Source organism: Hylobates moloch, unplaced genomic scaffold, assembly GCF_009828535.3.
Source record: "Hylobates moloch isolate HMO894 unplaced genomic scaffold, HMol_V3 SCAFFOLD_6, whole genome shotgun sequence".
NCBI lineage: Eukaryota > Metazoa > Chordata > Mammalia > Primates > Hylobatidae > Hylobates > Hylobates moloch.
This window is the reverse complement of record NW_026652281.1, coordinates 16717395-16737453: the sequence shown is the minus strand read 5'-3', so window position 1 is coordinate 16737453 and position 20059 is coordinate 16717395. Positions and strand designations below refer to the sequence as shown.

General features: G+C 37.5%; 1 protein-coding gene across 2 annotated transcripts in view; it reads right to left on the bottom strand.

Annotated features, from left to right (window-relative positions):
* Nucleotides 1–20059, bottom strand: part of MEIKIN (meiotic kinetochore factor) — a 152350-nt gene that overhangs the window by 48075 nt on the left and 84216 nt on the right. The window contains exons 10-11 of one of the 2 annotated variants that reach the window (XM_032156507.2): nucleotides 19395–19475; nucleotides 15447–15566 (exon numbers count right to left, since the gene is read on the bottom strand). In XM_032156507.2, coding sequence (XP_032012398.1) covers nucleotides 15447–15566; nucleotides 19395–19475 — 201 coding nt within the window. The remainder of the gene's footprint in view (nucleotides 1–15446; nucleotides 15567–19394; nucleotides 19476–20059) is intronic. The other variant, XM_058440303.1, reaches the window with a different exon arrangement.

Here is a 20059-nt window from a genome sequence, read left to right as displayed (position 1 = left end):
AATTGTGAATGGGAGTTCACTCATGATTTGGCTCTCTGTTTGTCTGTGATTGGTGTACAAGAATGCTTGTGATTTTTGTACATTGATTTTGTATCCTGAGACTTTGCTGAAGTTGCTAATCAGCTTAAGGAGATTTGGGGCTGAGACAATGGGGTTTTCCAGATATACAATCATGTCATCTGCAAACAGGGACAATTTGACTTCCTCTTTTCCTAATTGAATACCCTTTATTTCCTTCTCCTGCCTGATTGCTCTGGCCAGAACTTCCAGCACTATGTTGAATAGGAGTGGTGAGAGAGGGCATCCCTGTCTAGTGCCAGTTTTCAGAGGGAATGCTTCCAGTTTTTGTCTATTCAGTATGATATTGGCTGTGGGTTTGACATAGATAGCTCTTATTATTTTGAGATACGTCCCATCAATACCTAATTTATTGAGAGTTTTTAGCATGAAGGGTTGTTGAATTTTGTCAAAGGCCTTCTCTGCATCTATTGAGATAATCATGTGGTTTTTGTCTTTGGTTCTGTTTATATGCTGGATTACATTTATTGATCTGCATATGTTGAACCAGGCTTGCATACCAGGGATGAAGCCCACTTGATTATGGTGGATAAGCTTTTTGATGTGCTGCTGGATTCGGTTTGCCAGTATTTTATTGAGGATTTTTGCATCGATGTTCATCAAGGATATTGGTCTGAAATTCTCTTTTTTGGTTATGTCTCTGCCAGGCTTTGGTATCAGGATGATGCTGGCTTCATAAAATGTGTTAGGGAGGATTCCCTCTTTTTCTATCGATTGGAATAGTTTCAGAAGGAATGGTACCAGTTCCTCCTAGTACCTCTGGTAGAATTCGGCTGTGAATCCATCAGGTCCAGGACTCTTTTTGGTTGGTAAGCTATTGATTATTGCCACAATTTCAGAACCTGTTATTGGTCTATTCAGAGATTCAACTTCTTCCTGGTTTAGTCTTGGGAGGGTGTATTTGTCGAAGAATTTATCCATTTCTTCTAGATTTTCTAGTTTATTTGCTTAGAGGTGTTTGTCGTATTCTCTGATGGTAGATTGTATTTCTGTGGGATCGGTGGTGATATCCCCTTTTTCATTTTTTATTGCATCTATTTGATTCTTCTCTCTTTTCTTCTTTATTAGTCTTGCTAGTGGTCTATCAATTTTGTTGATCTTTTCAAAAAACCAGCTCCTGGATTCATTAATTTTTTGAAGGGTTTTTTGTGTCTCTATTTCCTTCAGTTCTGCTCTGATTTTAGTTATTTCTAGCCTTCTGCTAGCTTTTGAATGTGTTTGCTCTTGCTTTTCTAGTTCTTTTAATTGTGATGTTGGGGTGTCAATTTTGGATCTTTCCTGCTTTCTCTTGTGGGCATTTAGTGCTATAAATTTCCCTGTACACACTGCTTTGAACGTGTCCCAGAGATTCTGGTATGTTGTGTCTTTGTTCTCGTTGGTTTCAAAGAACATCTTTATTTCTGCCTTCATTTCATTATGTACCCAACAGTCATTCAGGAGCAGGTTGTTCAGTTTCCATGTAGTTGAGCGGTTTTGAGTGAGTTTCTTAATCCTGAGTTCTAGTTTGATTGCACTGTGGTCTGAGAGACAGTTTGTTATAATTTCTGTTCTTTTACATTTGCTGAGGACGGCTTTACTTCCATCTATGTGGTCAATTTTGGAATAGGTGTGGTGTGGTGCTGAAAAAAATGTATATTCTGTTGATTTGGGGTGGAGAGTTCTGTAGATGTCTATTAGGTCCACTTTGTGCAGAGCTGAGTTCAATTCCTGGATATCCTTGTTAACTTTCTGTCTCGTTGATCTGTCTAATGTTGACAGCGGGGTGTTAAAATCTCCCATTATTATTGTGTGGGAGTTTAAGTCCCTTTGTAGGTCACTCAGGACTTGCTTTATGAATCTGGGTGCTCCTGTGTTGGGTGCATATATATTTAGGATAGTTAGCGCTTCTTGTTGAATTGATCCCTTTACCATTATGTAATGGCCTTCTTTGTGTCTTTTGATCTTTGTTGGTTTAAAGTCTATTTTATCAGAGACTAGGACTGCAACCCCTGCCTTTTTTTGTTTTCCATTTGCTTGATAGATCTTCCTCCATCCCTTTATTCTGAGTCTATGTGTGTCTCTGCACGTGAGATGGGTTTCCTGAATACAGCACACTGATGGGTCCTGACTCCTTATCCAGTTTGCCAGTCTGTGTCTTTTAATTGGAGCATTTAGCCCATTTACATTTAATGTTAATATTGTTATGTGTGAATCTGATCCTGTCATTATGATGTTAGTTTGTTATTTTGCTCGTTAGTTGATGCAGTTTCTTCCTAGCCTCGATGGTCTTTACAATTTGGCATGTTTTTGCAGTGGCTGGTACCGGTTGTTCCTTTCCATGTTTATTGCTTCCTTCAGGAGCTCTTTTAGGGCAGGCCTAGTGGTGACAAAATCACTCCGCGTTTGCTTGTCTGTAAAGTATTTTATTTCTCCTTCACTTATGATGCTTAGTTTGGCTGGATATGAAATTCTGGGTTGAAAATTCTTTTCTTTAAGAACGTTGAATATCGGCCCCCACTCTCTTCTGGCTTGTAGAGTTTCTGCCAAGAGATCAGCTGTTAGTCTGATGGGCTTCCCTTTGTGGGTAACCCGACCTTTCTCTCTGGCTGCCCTTAACATTTTTTCCTTCATTTCAACTTTGGTGAATCTGACAGTTATGTGTCTTGGAGTTGCTCTTCTCAAGGAGTATCTTTGTGGCGTTCTCTGTATTTCCTGAATTTGAATGTTGGCCTGCCTTGCTAGATTGGGGAAGTTCTCCTGGATAATATCTTGCAGAGTGTTTTCCAACTTGGTTCCATTCTCCCCGTCATTTTCTGGTACACCAATCAGACGTAGGTTTGGTCTTTTCACATAGTCCCAAATTTCTGGGAGGCTTTGTTCATTTCTTTTTATTCTTTTTTCTCTAAACTTCCCTTCTCGCTTCCTTTCATTCATTTCATCTTCCATCAGCAATACCCTTTCTTCCAGTTGATCGCATCTGCTACTGAGGCTTCTGCAATCTTCGCGTAGTTCTCGAAACTTGGCATTCAGCTCCATCAGCTCCTTTAAGCCCTTCTCTCCATTGGTTATTCTAGTTATCCATTCTTCTAATTTTTTTTTCAAAGTTTTTAACTTCTTTGCTATTGTTTTGAATTTCCTCCTGTAGCTCAGAGTAGTTTGCTCGTCTGAAGCCTTCTTCTCTCAACTCATCGAAGTCATCCTCTGTACAGTTTTGTTCCGCTGCTGGTGAGGAACTGCGTTCCTTTGGAGGAGGAGCGGTGCTCTGCTTTTTAGAGTTTCCAGTTTTTCTGCTCTGTTTTTTCCCTATCTTTGTGGTTTTATCTACTTTTGGTCTTTGATCATGGTGATGTACAGATGGGTTTTTGGTGTGGATGTCCTTTCTGTTTGTTAGTTTTCCTTCTACCAGACAGGACCCTCAGCTGCAGGTCTGTTGGAGTTTACTAGAGGTCCACTCCAGACCCTGTTTGGCTGGGTGTCAGCAGCGGTGGCTGCAGAACAGCGGATTTTCGTGAGACCACCAATTCAGCTGTCTGATAGTTCCTCTGGAAGTTTTGTCTCAGAGGAATACCTGGCTGAGTGAGGTGTCAGTCTGTCCCTACTGGGGGGGTGCCTCCCAGTTAAGCTGCTCAGGGGTGAGGGTCCCACTTTAGGAGGCAGTCTGTCCGTTCTCAGATCTCCAGCTGCGTGCTGGGAGAACCACTACTCTCTTCAAAGCTGTCAGACAGGGACATTTAAGTCTGCACAAGTTACTGCTGACTTTTTGTTTGTCTGTGCCCTGCCCCCAGAGGTGGAGCCTACAGAGGCAGGCAGGCCTCCTTGAGCTGTGGTGGGCTCCACCCAGTTCGAGCTTCCTGGCTGCTTTGTTTACCTAAGCAAGCCTGGGCAATGGCGGGCGCCCCTCCCCCAGCCTCGCTGCCGCCTTGCAGCTTGATCTCAGACTGCTGTGCTAGCAATCAGCGAGACTCCGTGGGCATAGGACCCTCCAAGCCAGGTGCGGGACACAATCTCCTAGTGTGCCGTTTTCCAGGCCCGTTGGAAAAGCGCAGTATTAGGGTGTGACTGACCCGATATTCCAGGTGCCGTCTGTTACCCCTTTCTTTGACTAGGAAAGGGAACTCCCTGACCCCTTGCGCTTCCCGAGTGAGGCAATGCCTCGCCCTGCTTCGGCTCGCACACAGTGTGCTTCACCGACTGTCCTGCACCCACTGTTTGGCACTCCCTAGTGAGATGAAACCAGTACCTCAAACAAAAATGCAGAAATCACCCATCTTCTGTGTCGCTCAGGCTGGGAGCTGTAGACCCGAGCTGTTCCTGTTGGGCCATCTGAGCTCCACCCAAGGATATTATTTTCTTCATCTCTTTTTTGGAAGCTCATTGTTAGTGAATAAAGACAACTGATTTTTGTGTATTGACTTTGTATCCTGTAATATGATATTGTTTATTAGTTCTAACAGTTTTCATTGACGTCTTTAGTTTTTCTTTCATATGAAATCATGTCATCTACAGAGACAATTTAACTTTTTTTTTTTTTTTTTTTTTTTTTTTTTTTTTGAGACAGAGTCTCACTCTATCTCCAGGCTGGAGTGCAGTGGCACAATCTCAGCTCACTGTGACCTCCACTTCCCAGGTTCAGGGACTACAGGTGCATGCCATCACGCCGAACTAATTTTTGTATTTTTAGTAGAGATGGGGTTTCACCATGTTGGCCAGAATGATCTCCATCTCTTGACCTCGTGATCTGCCTGCCTCGGTCTCCCAAAGTGCTGGGATTACAGGTGTGAGCCACCTTGCCCGGCCAACTTCTTCTTTTTCAATGTGGACGCTTTTTATTTCTTTTTGTTGTCTAATTGCTCGGCTCGGACTTCTAGTACTATGTTGAATAGAAGTAGCAAGAATGGGTATTCAGGTCTTGTTGCTCATCTTAGAAGAAACTTTCAGCTTTTTATCATTGAGTATATTAGTTGTGAGCTCATCATTAACGGTCTTTATTGTGTTGAGGTACATTCCATCTATACCTAATTTGCTGAGAGTTTTTATCATTAAAAGTGTTGGATTTTGTCAATGGTTTTTATGCATTGATTACAACGATAATATGTTTTTTCTTCTCTTGATGTTTTTCATTGTGATTTGTTGATTTTTTTTTTTGCAATAGTGTGTGTTCATTCCTTTCTATTTCTCTTTTGTGTATTTACTAAAGGATTGTTCTTTGTGGTTACCATAGGGCTCACATAAAACATCTTGCAGTTAGAACATCCTGTTTTAAGCTGATAACAACTTAACTTCAGTCACATACATTCTATGATTTTACTCCACCCTTCCACATTTTATGCTTTGAGTATCATGCTTTACAACATCTTTTTATTTTGTGTATTCTTTAACAAATGATGGTAGCTGCAACCCCACATTTCCCCTCCACACTGCCCTAGTAGAGGTTTACCATGAGGGCTCTGCCCCTGCAGCAGACTTCTTCCTGGATGTCCAGGTGTTTCCATACAGCCTCTGAAATCTAGGCAGAGGTTCCCAAACCTCAACTCTTGCCTTCTGTGCACCTGCAGGCCCAACACCTTGTGGAAGCCATCAAGGTTTGGGGCTTACCCTCTTAAGAAATAACTTGAGCTGTACCTTGGCCCCTTTTGGCCATGGATGGAATTGGAGCAGCTGGGATGCAGGGCGCCATGTCCCAAGGCTGCACAGAGCAGCAAGGCCCTGGGCCTGGCCCAGAAAACCATTTTTCCCTCCTAGGCCTCCAGGCCTGTGATGGGAGGGGCTGTTGTGAAGGTCTCTGAAATTCTCTGTAGGTATTTTTCCCATTGTCTTGGATATTAACACAGCTCCTCTTTACTTATACAAATTTCTGCAGCTGGTTTGAATTTCTCCCATCAGAAAATGGGTTTTTCTTTTCTACCACCTGGTCAGGCTGCAAATTTTCCATACTTTTATGCTCTTCTTCCTTTTCAAATGTAAGTTCCAATTCAGACCACCTCTTTGTGAACACATATAAACATAGGCTGTTAGAAGCAGCCAAGCCACGTCTTGAATGCTTTGCTTAAAAATTTCTCCCACCAGATATCTTAGATTATTTCTCTCAAGTTCAAAGTTCCACAGATCTTTACAGCAGGAGCACAATGCTGCCAGTATATTTACTAAAGCATAGCAAGAGTCACCTTTACTCTAGTTCCCAATAAGTTCCTCAGCTCCATCTGAGACCTCATCAGCCTGGCCATCTCTGTCCATATCACTATCAGCATTTTGGTCAAAACCATTCAACAAGTCTCCAGGAAGTTCCAAACATTCCTTCATGTTCCTGTCTTCTTCTGAGCCCTCCAAACTGTTTCAATCTCTGCCTATTACTCAGCTCCGAAGTTGCTATCATATTTTCAGGTACCTTTATAGCAATGCCCCATTCCTCTGATATCAGTTTTCTGTATTAGTCTGTTCTCACATTGCTATAAATAACTACCTGAGACTGGGTAGTTTATAAAGAGAAGAGGTTTAATTGACTCACAGTTCCACATGCTGTACAGGATTTATGGCTGGCGAAGCCTCAGGATACGTGGTTATGGCAGAATGTGAGGTGGAAGCAAGCATATCTTCACATGGCAACAGGAGAAAAAGAAAAGGGAGAAGTGCCACACACTTTCAAACAACTAGATCTCGGGAGAATTCACTCACTGTCACAAGAACAGCAAGGGGGAAACTGCCCCCATGATCCAATCACCTCCCACTAGATCCCTCCGCCAACACTGGGAATTACAATTCAACAAGAGATTTGGAAGAGGACACAGAGTCAATCTATATCATTCCAGACTCACCCTTTCACCTAAAACAACAAAGATAAATAAGAAAAAAATATATGAAACAACAGTTTTCAGGACACCAGACATCAGACATTGAAGGACAGTAATCTCCAAGAGATGGAAAACAAACAATATGAGTCTTACAATTTCCTCAACTTACTGCCTTGAGAGAATTTCTAGCCTGCAGTACAGGGAGGGAAAACTAAGCAGTACCCAGCAGACTGCCTGACTTGAGGAGATGCAGCTGAGTGTCTAGGGAAACCAAAATGACTTAGATTATAGGGCGGAATACCAGAGAGGAGAGAGCTACATACAGAGAGAACCCCAGCAATATGCATACTGTTCAGTACGCAGTAGAGTACTGATCAGTACATGCTTGTGAAGAAACTATCTGAGGCCAGTAAAAGAACTATCTGAAAAGATTAGCAGAAATAGTGCTAATGCTTACACAATACTGGGAACAGTACCTGAAGATTTAACAGGCAAGAACCCTTTTTTTCGCAGTTATTTTCTTTTCTCCTTTTAGGAGGTACACAATAATGGCTAGGACATTAAAAAACAACTGCATATACAAGGAAAGCTAGACAGTGACTGTGCATGTCTAGAGAAATATGCAAACCTCAGAAAAGACCTAAGAAGACCTTAAGTTTACACCTCAAGCTGATCTTTGGCATACAAGTAGCCTATGACAATGAAAACAAAAACAATTACAAAAGACGCCAAAGTTGGCCAGGTGCGGTGGCTCACGCCTGTAATCCCAGCACTTTGGGAGGCCGAGGCGGGTGGATCTGGAGGTCAGGAGATCGAGACCATCCCGGCTAACACAGTGAAACTTTGTCTACTAAAAACACAAAAAATTAGCCAGGCATCGTGGTGGGCACCTGTAGTCCCAGCTACTCTGGACACTGAGGCAGGAGAATGGCATGAACCCGGGAGGCAGAGCTTGCAGTGAGCTGAGATGGCACCACTGCACTCCAGCCTGGGCGACAGAGTGAGGAGACTCCATCTTAAAAAAAAGAAAAAAAAAAGACGGCAAAGTCTAAGAAGGGTGGAGAGACTCATTTCCACATTTACTACATTATTATATTCAAACATCCAGTTTTTAACAAAAAAACAAAAGGCATAAAAGAAACAGAAAAGTACGGTACATTCAAATGGAAAAAAAAATCAGCAGAAACTGCCTCTAAAAAGGAACTGATGATAAATGTCTTCAAAAACTTTAAAACAATTCTCTTTAAAAAAAAGAAAAAAGATGCTCAAAGAACTAAAGGAAGATGTGGAAAAAAAAAGTCAAGAAAACTATGTATAAACAAAAGTAAAATATCAATAAAAAGAGAAAATCTCAAAAGAAGCAAAAAAAAAAATCTAGAGCTTTAAAGTACAATAACTGAAAAGTAAAATTCACTAGAAAGATCCAAGGGCATATTTAAGCAGGCAGAAGAATCTATAAACTTGAAAATAGGACAACAAATTTATTTAGTCTGAAGAAAATAAATTTAAAAATTGAAGAAAAATGAACAGAGTGTAAGGGACCTGTGGGACACCATCAAGCAGACCTACATATATATTGTAAAAGTCGCAGAAGGAAAAGAATGAGAAAAGGGGGAACAGAGACTATTAGAAGAAATAATGACTGAAATTTTCCAAATTTGATAAAAGACATAAACATCTAAGAAGCTCAACAAACTCCAAGTAAGATGAACTGAAAGACACCCACACTTATTATAATCAAACTTTAGAAAGAAAGACAAAGAATCCCGAAAGCAGCAAGAGAAGTGACTTGTTGCACACAAGGGATCTTTATAAGATAATCAACAGATTTCTTGTCAGAAATGCTGGCTACCAGAAGGCAGTGGGCTGATAAATTCGAAGTGCTAAAAGAAAAATATCTGTGAACCAAGTATTCTACATCCAGTAAAACTGTCCTTCAAAAATGAGGGAGAAATTAAGACATTCCCAGATAAACAAAGCTGAGTAGTTACCACTAGATTTGCCCTGCAAGAAATGCTTAAGGGAGTCCTATAAGGTGAAATGAAAAGACACTAGACAGTACCTTGAAGTTGTATGAAGAAATGAAGATCTAAATAAAGGCAAATAGAAGGGGCAATTATAAAAGCTACTATTATTATAACAACGGTTTATAACTTCTTGTTTTCTATATGATTTAAGAGACTAATAAATTTAAAAAATACTTATTGGTATAAGAGCTAGTATTATTGTAACATTGGTTTGTAACTCACATTTTATTTTCATAATTTAAAAGACTGAAGTCTTTAAAAGTATTACTGACTGGGCGTGGTGGCTGACACCTATAATCTCAGGGGCAGGCAGACTGCTTAAGCCCAGGAGTTGGAGGCCTGCCTGACAAACATGACAAAACTCTGTCTCTATAAAAAATACAAAAATTAGCTGGACATGGTTGTACATGCCTGTAGTCCCATCTACTCAGGAAGCCAAACTGGGAGGATTGCTTGAGCCTGGGAGGTGGAGGTTGCAGTGAGTCATGATCGTGCCACTGCACTTAGCCTGGGCAATAGGATGAGTTTCCATCTCAAAAAAAATTATTAATTTATGTTTTAAGGCACATGATGTATAAAAATGTTAACATAGTCATCTAAAAGGGGTGGAGGCACAGATGTAAAGGGGCAAAGTTTTTGTATGTCATTGAAGTTAACCATAAATTCTAATTAGAGTATCATAACTTTAGACTGCTAAATAAATTCAAATTAGAGTATCATAACTTTAGACTGCTAAAGGTAATCCCTCTGGTAACCACAAAGAAAATAGCTATAGAATATAAACAAAAGGAAATAAGAAATAAATTCAAATATTTCACTACAAAAAATCAATTAACCACAAAAGAAGACAGTAATGTAGAAAGTGAAAGACAAAAAAAGATAAAGGCATATAGGGAACAATGAGCAAAATGACAAAAATAAGTCTGTCCTTATCAGTAAGTATTTTAAATAAATGAATTAAATTCTCCCATAGAAAAACTGGGATTGGCAAAATGGATAAAAAAATATATGTTGTTTATAAGAGACCCACTTTAGATCCAAAGACATAAATAAATTGAAAGTGAAAGAACAAATTGCAATGGTTGCCTTAAGGTGTTTGCTCGTTGTGTACATAGTGTGGTTAATCATTAGCTATACTGCTTCCCACTTGATTAGAGCAATGGGAAGCATACTGTGGCCTACCAGCATCTGGAAGTGTGTGCTCGATCTGTATGTGTGCAGAGGTGGTGTGGATGTGAGCGTGCATGAAGGAAAAAAAGCTGCTACTCCTAGTAGGCCAAACGCTCAGGTTAAACAACTGACGAGTGTTACTGTAGGGTGTTTTTTTGGTTTTTGTTTTGTTTTTCTTTTTCTATCAAATTGCTACTTTTGTTGTGGAAGACAAAAGCATTTCCATTTCAATGAGTTTGTCAGCTTTATTAATGTTGGGCAAAAATTGATATGTCATGAAAATGAAACAGATCTATAGATTTGGGACAAAATTATACAATTAAAATGTGTAGTTAACCTATTTATATACTGCTATAAAGTATTTTTTGAAGAGAGATGTGCAAAGAAGCTATTACCTACATAAGTAGTATATTTAAAGTTTTTTTTTCATCCTGGTGCCAGGAATATAAAAAAGAGTGGATATATTTAACCATAACATACTGTGATTCATCAAACAGCAAAACTTTCATTTCATGGAGTTTATCTGTTGACATTGATTTAAACGGTCACTTGTTTTATCATGTGGGAACATAAGTTATGTGGTCAAAAATATAAAGATTTTGAACTAACATTGATTCAAGTTGTATTGTCTTATTGTATTGTCTTTTCAAAGTGTTGCCACTTGAAAAGGGAAGCATTATGTTTACAAATCTGTTTTGAAATGTTTGCCAAAATTTTGGTAGTGTCTTGAATAAAAATGTTTGTCTCCAGCATCTAGAAAAATAAATAAATAAATAAATAAATAAATAAAAAGAAAGTGAAAGAACAGGAAAAGCTACTCCATGTAAATAGTAACAAAAGACAGCAGGGGCAGCTATAATAATATCAGATAAAGTTTCTATCAAAAGGTTATAAGAGACAAAGACGAACATTATATATTAATAAAAGACTGAAGATAGCAAGAACATATAACAATTATAAACATTTACACAGTGAATGACAGACCATCAAAATATATGAAGTAAAAACTGACAGAACTGAAGGGAAAAACAGATAGTTCTATAATAATAGTTAAAGACTTCAATACCTCCCTCTCAATAATTGATAGAATAACCAGACAGAAGAGAATACGAAAACAGAGGACTTAACACAATAAATCAATTACATGTAACATATATACAGAACAATCTTTCAAATAACAGCATATATATTCTTCTCAAGTGCACATGGGATATTTTACAGGATAGACCATATATCAGGCCATAAATTAAGTCTCAATATATTTTAAAAGATAGATATCATGCAAAGTATTTTGTCTGACCAAAATTGAATGAAGTCATTAAAAAAACCCAGAGTTTGTAAAACTGAAAAATTCAACAAACTGTGAAAATTAAACAACATGCTCTTAAACACCAGTGGGCCAAAGTAGAAATCACAAGGGAAATTAGAAAATACTTAGAGACAAATGAAAACAAAACCACAACATATCAAAACTTAAGGGATTTAGTGAAAGCAGTGCTAAGAGGGAAATTTATGGCTGTAAATGCTTAAATTGAAAATCAAGAACTGTCTCAAATCCACAACCTAACTTTACAACTTAAGGAACTAGAAAAGAAGAACCATCTAAACCCAAAGCTAGCAGAAGGATGGAAATAATAAAGATTAGAGCAGACAGAAACAAAATAGAGAATAGAAAAAACATAAAGAAAATCAATCAAACCAAAATTGGTTCTTTGAAAATAGCAACAAAACTGGCAAACCTTTAATGAAAAAATACTAATAAAAAGGGAAAGACTTGAAGACATTTATGCAGCCAAAAAACACATGAAGAAATGCTCATCATCACTGGCCATCAGAGAAATGCAAATCAAAACCACAGTGAGATACCATCTCACACCAGTTAGAATGGCCATCATTAAAAAATCAGGAAACAACAGGTGCTGGAGAGGATGTGGAGAAATAGGAACACTTTTACACTGTTGGTGGGACTGTAAACTAGTTCAACCATTGTGGAAGTCAGTGTGGCGATTCCTCAGGGATCTCGAACTAGAAATACCATTTGACCCAGCCATCCCATTACTGGGTATATACCCAAAGGACTATAAATCATGCTGCTATAAAGACACAACACTATTCACAACAAAATTTGAACAACCAAATGTCCAAAAGATAGACTGATTAAAAAATGTGGACATATACACCATGGAAACAAGCACCATAAAAGATGATTCGGTCCTTTGTAGGACATGGATGAAATGGAAAAATATTCTCATAAATATCCAAGGACAAAAACAAAACCTGTTCTCACTCATAGGTGGGAAAAAAAAGGATCATGGACAGGAAGGGAAATCACACGGACTTGTGGGGTTGGGGGAGGGGAGGACACATTTGGAATCAAAATCTAAAGATGATTAGGGTGAGGAAACAAATGGCATGGATACATATAAAAACTGAAGGGAGGGGGGAGGGACAGCATTAGGAGATACACCTAATGCTAAATGACGAGTTAATGGGTGCAGGAAATCAACATGGCACATGGATACATATGTAACAAACCTGCACATTGTGCACATGTACCCTAAAACCCTAAAGTATAATTAAAAAAAAAAAAAGAAAAAAAAAAAGGGAAAGACTTAAATTACTAAAGTCAGAAATGAAAGTGGTGACATTACTGCCAATGCTACCAAAAAAAGAATTAGAAACAGAATATTATGAACAATTGTATACCACCAAATTTGATAACCTAGATGAAATAAACAAATACCTATAAACGCAAAGCCTCTCAATACTAAATCATGCAGAAATAGAAAACCAGAATATACCTACAGAACTAGTAGGGAGACTGAATCAGTAATGAAAAAACTCCCAACAAGGAAAAGCCCTGATTCTGATGGTTTCCCTGGTTAATTCTACCAAACATTTAAAGAACTAATACCAATACTTCTCTAACTTTCCAAGAAGAGAAAGGAATGATTCATAACTCATTCTATGAGACCAACATTACCCAAAGTCGAACAAAGTGTCTTTTCTGGACAATACATGAAAAGAAAACTACAGGCCAATATCCATTAGAACACTGAAGCAAAAATCCTCAACAAATTACTAGCAAACCAAATTCAGCAGCATATTAAAACGATTATAGGCCACAACTAAATGGGTTTTATTTGTGGAATGCAAGGATGGTTCAACATACAAAAACCAAACAATGTTTTTGCTTAATTTGGCAAGACTTAAAAATATCAATCACTGTAATACACCACATATAGTAGAATGAAAGGAAAAAACATGTGATCTTCTCAATTGATGCTGAAAAAGCATTTCACAAAATTCAATACCATTTTGTGATAAAAACAATAAACTAGGAATTGAAGGAAATTACTTCAACAAAATAAAAGCCATTGATATGTTTTGGATTTGTGTCCCTGCCCAAATCTCATGTGAAATTGTAATCCCCAATGTTGGAGGTGGGCCCTGGTGGGAGGTGACTGGATCATGGGAGTGGTACTTCACAGGGGTGGTCCCTAATTGTTTAGCACCATGCCCTTGTTGCTGTTCTAGTGAGGGAGTTATTGTGAGATCTTGTTGTTTAAAAGTGTGTGGCACCTCCCCATTTTCTCTCTTCCTCCTGCTCTGGCCATGTAAGATGCCTTGCTCCCCTTTTGCCTTTCACAATAATTGGAAGCTTCTTGAGGCCTCCCCAGTAGCAGATGCCAGAATCATGCTTCCTATACAGCTTGAGGAACCATAAGCAACCTCTTTTATCTATATAAAGAAACCTCTTTTCTTTACAAATTACCCAGTCTCAGGTATTTCTTTATAGCAATGTGAAAATGAACTAATACAGCCATATATGAAAACCCACAGTAAACATCACATTCAATGGTGAAAGATGGAAAGCTTTTCCTCTAAGATGAAGAAAAAGGCAAGGATGTCTGCATTTTCAACATACTACTGATAGTTCTAGCCAGAGCAATTAGGCAATTAGGAAAAGAAATAAAAGGCATCCAAATTGTAAAGCAAGAAGCAAAATTATCTCTGTTCACAGATAACATGGTATCACTGTGGAAAACCCTAAAGATTCAATTAAAAATTTTTAGAATAAATGAATTCAGCAAATTAACAGGACACAAAGTCACACAAAAATCAGGTGAATTTCTACACACTAACATAAGCAATTTGAAAAGAAACTGCTTTTCTTTTCAATGAATTGAAATTATCAATTCATAATAGCATCCAAAAGAACATTTAGGACTTAACCAAATAAGTCAAAGACCAACACAATGAAAACTATAAAACATTGGTGAAATAAATTAAAGAAAACATAAATAAATGAAAACACATCCCATGTTTATGGACTGGAAGATGCAATACCTTTAAGATGCCATTACTACCTAGGGTGATCTACAGATTCCATTCAGTCTCTATCAAAACCCCAATGATGTTTTTTGCAGAAACAGGAAAACCCATTTGAAAATTCACATGGAATCTCAAGGGATCCTGAATAGTAAAAACAATAATGAAAAAGAAGAACAAAGCTGGGGGACTCACATTTCCTGATTTCAAAATATACAAAGCTACAGCAATCAAAGCCATATGGTACTAACATAAAGACAGACATATAGATCAATAGAATAGAGAACCCAGGAATAAACCCTCACATATATGGTTAAATGATTTTTGGCAACGGGGCCAGACCATTCAATGAGGGAAAGGATGTTCCCTTCAACAAATGATGCTGAGAAAACTGGATATCTACATGCAAAAGAATGAAGTTGGACCCTTACCTAATATCATACACAAAAATTAACTCAAAATGGATCAATGACCTAAATACAAGACCTAAAACAAAAAAAAATTTTGAATAAAATGCAGGGCAATAGCCTGGGCACCATAACAAAACCCAGTCTCTACAAAAAATACAAAAAATCAGCTGGGCATGGTGGTGTACGCCTGCAGTCCTAGCTACTCGAGAGGCTGAGATGGGAGAATCACCTAAATCCTGGAAGTCAAGGCTGCAGTGAGTCTGTGAGCCTTGATTGCACCCTGACACTCCAGCATAGAGGACAGAGTGAGACTCTGTCAAAATAAAAGAAAAAAAAAAAGAAAAGAAAAGAGAAAAGAAAAAAGAAAAGAAAAGGCAAAAAGCTTCAGACATTTGATTTGGCTGTGATTTCTTGCACAGGACACCAAAGGAATGAGCAACAAAAGAAAAAACAGACAAATTGTACTTCATAAAAAATATAAAATTTTGTGCATCAAAGACCCTAACCAAAGTGTCAAAAGGCAACCTGCAGAATAGGAGAAAATATTTGCAAATTATGTTTCTCATGAGTTAAGAGATTTCTTATAGCACCTCATATACAAAGTATCTAATGTAACAGTAATTATTTCCTTTAGTAATTGAAGGAAAAATGGAAAATACTACCTCATTTGAAGAATTTTCCTGCAAACTTGACACAGGAACAATTTCATTTGAATTAATATAATTGCTGACATTTGGAAATAGTTCTTCAAAAGATGCTTTTTGCACTGAGGACAAATCAATCTATAAAAGAATACATTATTCTTTTGTAGAAGTTAAACATTGCAAAAGCAATGATTTTTAAGTAATTAAAGAAAAGCTGAAAAATACCATCTCATTGGAAGCATTTTCCTGTAAACTTGACACAGGAACAATTTCATCTGAATAAACATAATTACTGACATTTGGAAATAACTCTTCAAAAGATGCATGTTTAGAGACAAATCAATCTGTAAAATGGGTTATAATGTTCTTTCACTTTATTTTTTAATTAGGAATTTTTGTTTGCTATGATACATTTTTTTTCTGTTCAGTCATCCAAACAGTTATCAAATGCCTACTAAATGAAATTTATCTACTCAGCAACCATACTTCCTATAATAATTTCCCCTGCCCTTCCTTTAAATGTCAACTTCCCAGCACTCTTCCCTTATCTTCTTGCCTATGATTTGAACACCAGAGATTTTTAAATCACTATCTCTAACACAGAACTCTCTCCTAAGTGCCATATCCATTTTTCTATCAGGTTACTGAAATCACCACATATTTCTGTACCAAATTAAAAATTTCCAAAAAAGATGACTGATTGATTTAGAGATGATTTAAGGTGTGCAGGATGCACATAGGTTATATGCAAAAAAAATACTATGCCATTTTATATCAGGAACTATAGCATTCACATATTTTGGTATCTTTGAGAAGTCCTGGAACCAATTCCCCATGGATACTGAGGGATGACTGTATATAGTTAAGACAACTGAAAACACATGTTTAACAAACACTTGTCAAGAAATGTTCATAACAGTATTATTCATAATAGATAATAAATGGAAATAAATGCCCATAAACTGAATTGATAAAATATGGTATATGTATATAATGGAGTATAATTCAGTTGATTTGGTTTGGCTGTGTCTCTACCCAAATCTCATATTGAATTATAATCCCCATAATCCCCACAGGTCGAGGGAGGGACCCAGTGGGAGGTGATTGAATCATGGGGGTGGTTTTCTCCATACTGTTCTGATGATAGTGAGTGAGTTATCCCGAGATCTGATGGTTTTATTTTCTTTTTTCTTTTTTATTTTTTTTTGAGACGGAGTCTCGCTCTTTCACCCAGGCTGGAGTGCAGTGGCATGATCTCGGCTCATTGCAAGCTCCGCCCCCCGGGGTTCACACCATTCTCCTGCCTCAGCCTCCCAAGTAGCTGGGACTACAGGCACCCACCACCTCGCCCGGCTAATTTTTTGTATTTTTGGTAGAGATGGGGTTTCACCGTGTTAGCCAGGATGGTCTCGATCTCCTGACCTCGTGATCCGCCCGCCTCAGCCTCCCAAAGTGCTGGGATTACAGGCGTGGGCCACCACGCCCGGCGATCTGATCGTTTTATAAGGTAGTTTTCCCTGCTCTTCCATGTTCTCTCTCGCCTGTTGCCATGTAAGACAGGCCTCTTCCCCTTCCACCATGATTGTAAGTTTCCTGAGGCCTCCCCAGCCATGTGGAACTGTGAGCCAATTAAACCTCTTTTCTTTATAAGTTACCCAGTCTTGGGTATGTCTTTATAGCAGTGTGGAAACAGACTAATACATTGGTCATAAAAAAGGAATACAGTACTGGTACCTGCTATAACATAGATGAATTTTTAAAACATTATGCTAAGTGAAAGAAACCAGGCACAAAACGCCACATGTTATGTGATCTCATTTATATGAAATAGAAAGAGCAAACCTATAGAGACCAAAACTAAATCAGTAGTTTCTTGGGAGTGGAGGGTGGGATGGGGGAATGAGGGCTGACTATTAATGAATAGGGTGATGAAAATGTTCTTAAATAGGATTGTGATGATAGCTGCACAGTTTGTAAGTATGTTAAAAACCACTGAATTATACACTTTGGTATACTGAGTTTTATAACATGTAAATTGTACCTCAATTTTAAAAATATGTTGATATTTGTAAAATAGTCACTAAATTAGTGTTGCCACGAAAAAATCATTTTGGTACATTTGTTACTCATCAATACATTTTAACTCCAAATATCAACCAAGAATGAATAAAAAATGAGACACTCATTTTCTGGAAAAAGTATTGATTTTTGGGCCACTGGAAAGACTGTGAGCAGAGTATTAACAAAATCCTTTTTCCCATCATGAGCATCTCTTGGTTAAATCCGTAACTCCTTTCCCCTAGGAACCTGATAAGTATAAGAATGTCAATGGTGTTACTAGGCAACGTTGCTTATGGTAAAAATAATGTCTGATTGGAAAAGTGTATCTCTAGGAGGAACTATAAATGCACTATAAATAAATAAATACTGCACTATGAAAGCTAAAATACTTTGGGTTTCCCTGAGTGCAGCGACATTGTAATTACACATGTCCTTTGTGGAGACCATGGACGTTATGCCTAAGTGTTGTTACAAAAGATACTGGATTTCATTTCCTTGTGCCTGAGCAGTCCCCACACTGCTATGTAAGCTGCTGCATGAAACTCTGTGAGGATTGCTCACATTGAAGAGGAACATTGGATATTTGACTGAAGACTTGATGACACTGGATTTGATAATGATTTCTTGGATATGACATCAAAAGAACAGGTGAGAAAAGAAAAAGACGAATTTTACTATGACAAAATAAAAAACATTTGTGCATCAAAGGACACTATCAACAGAGTGAAAAGGCAACCCATGGAAGGGGACAAATTATTTGTAAATCATATGTTGGGTAATGGGTTAATATCCCAGATATATGAAGAACTCCTACAACTCAACAATTAAAAATTCAAAAATAAACAAAGGACTTGAGTATTTTCCCAAATAAGATATGCAAATAGCTAATTAACACATTAAAAGATGCTCAGTGTCATCCTTACTAGGGAAATACAAATCAAAACCACAATCAGATACCACCTCACATCCATAAGAACGACTATTACAAAAAAGAAAATAACAAGTGCTGGTAAGGAAGTAGAGAAACTGGAACCCTTGTGCATTTTGCTAGTGGGACTGTAAAATGGTACAGCTACTAAGGAAAACAGTGTGGTGGTTCCTCAAAAAGAAAAACTGAATTACAATATGTTCTAGCAATTCTACTTCTAGATACATACCCAAAAGAATTGAAAGCAGGGACTCAAACATGTATTTGTACACCCATGTTCATAGCAGCATTATTCACAATTGTCAAAAGGCAGAAGCAACTCAATTGTCCATCAATAGATGAATGGATAAACAAAATGTGTGATATACATACAATGGAGTATCAATTCGTCCTTAAAAATAAAATTCTGATGCATGCTATAACATAGATGAATCTGAAGATGCCATGCTAAGTGACATAAACTAGTCACAAAGGACAAGGACAAATACTGTATGGTTCCACTTATATGAGGTACCTAGAGTAGTCAAATTAATAGAAACAGAAAGTAAAATGGTGGTTTCCAGGGGTGGGGTAGCGAGGAACAGGAAGTTACTGTTTAATGCATATGCAATTTCAGTTTTGCAAGATGAAAAAAGTTCTAGAGATGAATAGTGGTGATGGTTGCATAATGATGTGAATGATACACTTAAAAATGGTTAAAATTATAAATTTTATGTTATATATATTTCACCACAATTTTTAAAACTGAAAGGAAAAAATGGAATAATCCTGGTTGTTGCTGCAGTACTCTAATTTTTCCTTCTCTCTTGCATGTATAGTAGTATACAGACTACTTCCATTGAAAGTGTGCTTAAGCAACAGAAAAACACAGATATTATCCTCCATAGGCAATATTCCCCTGATATGAGAAAAATAGAAGAATGGGGAGAGGAGGAGCCAGAAAACAGATACTACAAGTGCCAAATGCTAATACTTACCACAAAACCAGCTGTCTCTGAAGATGGAGTACTTGTCAAAAGGCCTCTGTTTTTCTTACCAGGAGTACTGGAATTTGTTTTCTATAAATGTTTTTATAAAATAGGGATTGAACAGCAGAAGGAAATAAACATTTTAGTATAGTAAAACTACAATTTAAAGTTAGTTGACTAGATCATAATGTACAGTACTAAGAAAATCTTTAATCTGTTCATTAAATTTTAAACCACTTCACAGGAAACTAAAGAATTTTCTCACTTGAGCTAGATCAAACAACGTCCAAGAGAACTCTATATGGCATAGCAACTATATGAGAATACCTTGGTTGAAATGAATACCTTGGTTGAAATTACTATTAATTTAGAAAGAAAAGCTACTTAGAGTGTTGAGTTAGGAAATGGTGTTTCAGTTATCTTTGTTAACTACTAAGAAAGGTATTTTACTTTCAGCATTTAATTCCTAGTATATTATTGTACTTTTTGTGGAAAGAGATTATAAGTTATTTCTGAAGCTGTGAAATATATGTAGCAAGGATAATTGGTTTAAAATATATAACATTAAATGTATATAGATACTTTCATTTATGGAACATCAAAGTTAAAGAAATAATAAAGTAGGATGTAGGCTCATTTTCTATTTCTTGAAGATACAAAGAGTCAGACAGACA